At 39.9% G+C, this 2,694-nt stretch overlaps 1 protein-coding gene across 1 annotated transcript in view; it reads right to left on the minus strand.

Annotated features, from left to right (window-relative positions):
* Positions 1-439: 439 nt before the first annotated feature.
* The window catches only part of LOC106814133 (2-oxo-4-hydroxy-4-carboxy-5-ureidoimidazoline decarboxylase-like), a 10,809-nt gene continuing 8,554 nt past the window's right edge, over positions 440-2,694 (minus strand). Inside the window, exon 2 of the mRNA XM_014818418.1 lies at positions 440-1,456. Within this exon, the coding sequence (XP_014673904.1) occupies positions 1,104-1,456 (353 nt within the window). The 3' untranslated portion in view covers positions 440-1,103. The remainder of the gene's footprint in view (positions 1,457-2,694) is intronic.

Below are 2,694 nucleotides of genomic sequence, written 5' to 3' on the forward strand. Positions count from 1 at the left end.
AGGTTTCACATCTATTTGTATAGGATGGGTAGCAGCTAGAGCACGTACATATAAATATACGTGCTCTGGTAGTTAGCAACCAAATCCACCGCTATCGCCTACATTCGCCAGCTATAAGTTATCGGGATGAGTTTGGGGTTGACAATCACGTCACAGTTGCGGCAGTATAGCATGTCAGTGCGAATTCCCTCGACTTGTCAATCAGTGTTGAGAAAACTTTTCATTCGACGAAGCTATTGATGATACGAGTGATGATGCCATTTTATACGATGATCAAGTCACGGGGCACACGCCCACGTCTAGAGCGCGACACTAGCGCCGACCAACGGCAAGAGAACAAAGGTTATGCGTGAGTGGTCGCGTGAATGTTTTAATAAACAAAACAAATGTGAGGACCTGTAAAGATATCATAACAAGATAGTATATTGCAATCGTAATGGTTGTTTCTAATTTTCTCATATTTTTATTAGGTTGCTGTTATATGCACTGTTTGCACCGGCCCCTGACAAATCAAGTACCTACTTGTGCTAGCAAAGACAAATAAACACCCTATTGTTGGATTCCTATAGCTTTATCACATCAGTTATTAAAATATTATTACAACAATTATAAAATTTCGATAATATTAAAATATTAAATTATTACATTATTAAATGCAGGCTTGCAACTGTAGTACGTACACATCATCTATATCAAACGAAATATCAGTTTACACGAGTAAAATCACAGGTGAGTAAAACAAAAGACGATAAGTGCGAAAAAATCTGGTTTTTTTCAATCGTTAGTTCTGCATTAATCTACAATAATATCACTACTCTTCTAGTTTTACAATAGTTACGCGAGTGAAAAAACTAGTAAGTGGATGATACCGCAGAGCAGAAAACAAGATGGCTGACGTCGTCGTCAAGACATGACGCGTACTAACAATTATTTAGTGTAGCGTTTGTCTGTTGTACGATGTTAATAAATGTGCTAATAAATAAGATCTAGTAACTTTTCTAGAGAGATATAGGTACCGGACGCTACAATTACAGGTGGGTCTATAACATGCAAAAAATGCATGATTGTAGTGGTAGATATTTTAAGCATTTTTTCCTGCATACCTACATATTCGAATTACCTGAATTAATCGATACGATACTTAAAATTCTGTAATAGCAGATTTTCTTCACTTCAGCGATGCCAGTCGACAACTCCTGCTCGGGTTCGTTCGACAATCTTTGTTCGATTTCGGTCATTATGACTTCCTTCTTGTTCTCCCTCGCGCAGACCACGAAGGGGAAGTCGAACTTGTGTTTGTACGCATCGTTGGCGGTGCGCAGGCGTTGTCGCTCTGTGGACGTGAGAGTCAGCAGTCCCGCACTTTGCTGTTCGTGCATAGATTCATCCGTCACCTCTCCTGCCTCGGCCAGCGATCCCGCCAGATCAGGATGGCATCGCAGCACTCCCCTCTTATCTGAGAAATAAATTGTTGAGAAATCTAGAATTACTAAAGCACCTCGTTATAACAATTGTAAGATTTAATACGTGAAAATTTATCTGCCTGCTCGACTACTGAATCTGGAATTACTACTACATTTGCTACCAAAAAGACAGCGTCCGCTTAACGGCGAAAGTGTAACTTCTATTCGATGTTGTTAACCGACATTGGCATGCCTACAGTCTTCTGCGAGGAACATTCTTCATGTCGTATTAACGTTAAGACAACATTGGCATTCATTTCTACATTGAAACAACGTTAATATTCCCACGTTGATTTAATCTTCAAATAAAATCCTTTTCCGCGTTATTTTAACGTCGATTTCCGGCCGTCGTTTCAACGTTATTTCAGAGACAATAGAACACTAATAGAATCTGTTCTATGGTCTCTGGTTATTTGTTTTAACCGCATTTTGCCCGCTGGGATGTCTCCATTAGAGTTAGGTAGTTAGGTTCAGCTGTAAGCACGTGTGTATGTTTAGCGGGAATATATGTTGAGCACGTAATTGCTAACCTGGCTGAGTATAGTTCTCGTTCCGGGTTTCTCGAGATTAAAATGCGTCCCGTATGGCAGAGGAAATTCACTCATTTCCGGCGGACAGTAGACACATAGCTTCAATTGTGGTGTTGCTAAAACCCGGTGCATCTACGAGCGGCCTTTAACGTATCTTACTATAATTTGGCGAATGTTGTATGTATGTATGTATGTATGTATGTATGTATGTATGTTAATGAAAGGCTCCGTCAGTTTAGATTCAAATAGCGCCAAATTCACAGAAGAGATCGATGAGTACACGGGACGGGTTCTAAACTATACTCGGTTGAAAACCGTTTGTTCGGTCTTAAAAAAGACAAAAAAAACCTAAAAAGCTAAAGATTTGCCTGAAAATAGGGGGCGCTGTTTTGTTTTGGCTTTGTTCTGTGTATGTTTGTTCCCTGTGTGTGTGTCTGAGATTTTTGTAAGCCCAATAATGTAAGTAGAACGAACCATGTAATAATCAAGTTAAATATTCAGTAGCTATTTCGGCATAGTTTCCCATATGAGATGTACAAGTTGAATTTCATCAGCGCAGAATTTTTTTTTGGAAGTCTGCAATGCTGTACAGTGACAGTGTACGGGTGTCTTGAACAGCGAGCTGTCACAAGCGGTCCGATCACAAGCACGTAATATTACGTCGTCCGCACAGAGAAAACATGCAAACATGCAAACATGCA

This window comes from Priapulus caudatus, unplaced genomic scaffold (assembly GCF_000485595.1).
Source record: "Priapulus caudatus unplaced genomic scaffold, Priapulus_caudatus-5.0.1 Scaffold874, whole genome shotgun sequence".
In the NCBI taxonomy this organism is placed as follows: domain Eukaryota; kingdom Metazoa; phylum Priapulida; class Priapulimorpha; order Priapulimorphida; family Priapulidae; genus Priapulus; species Priapulus caudatus.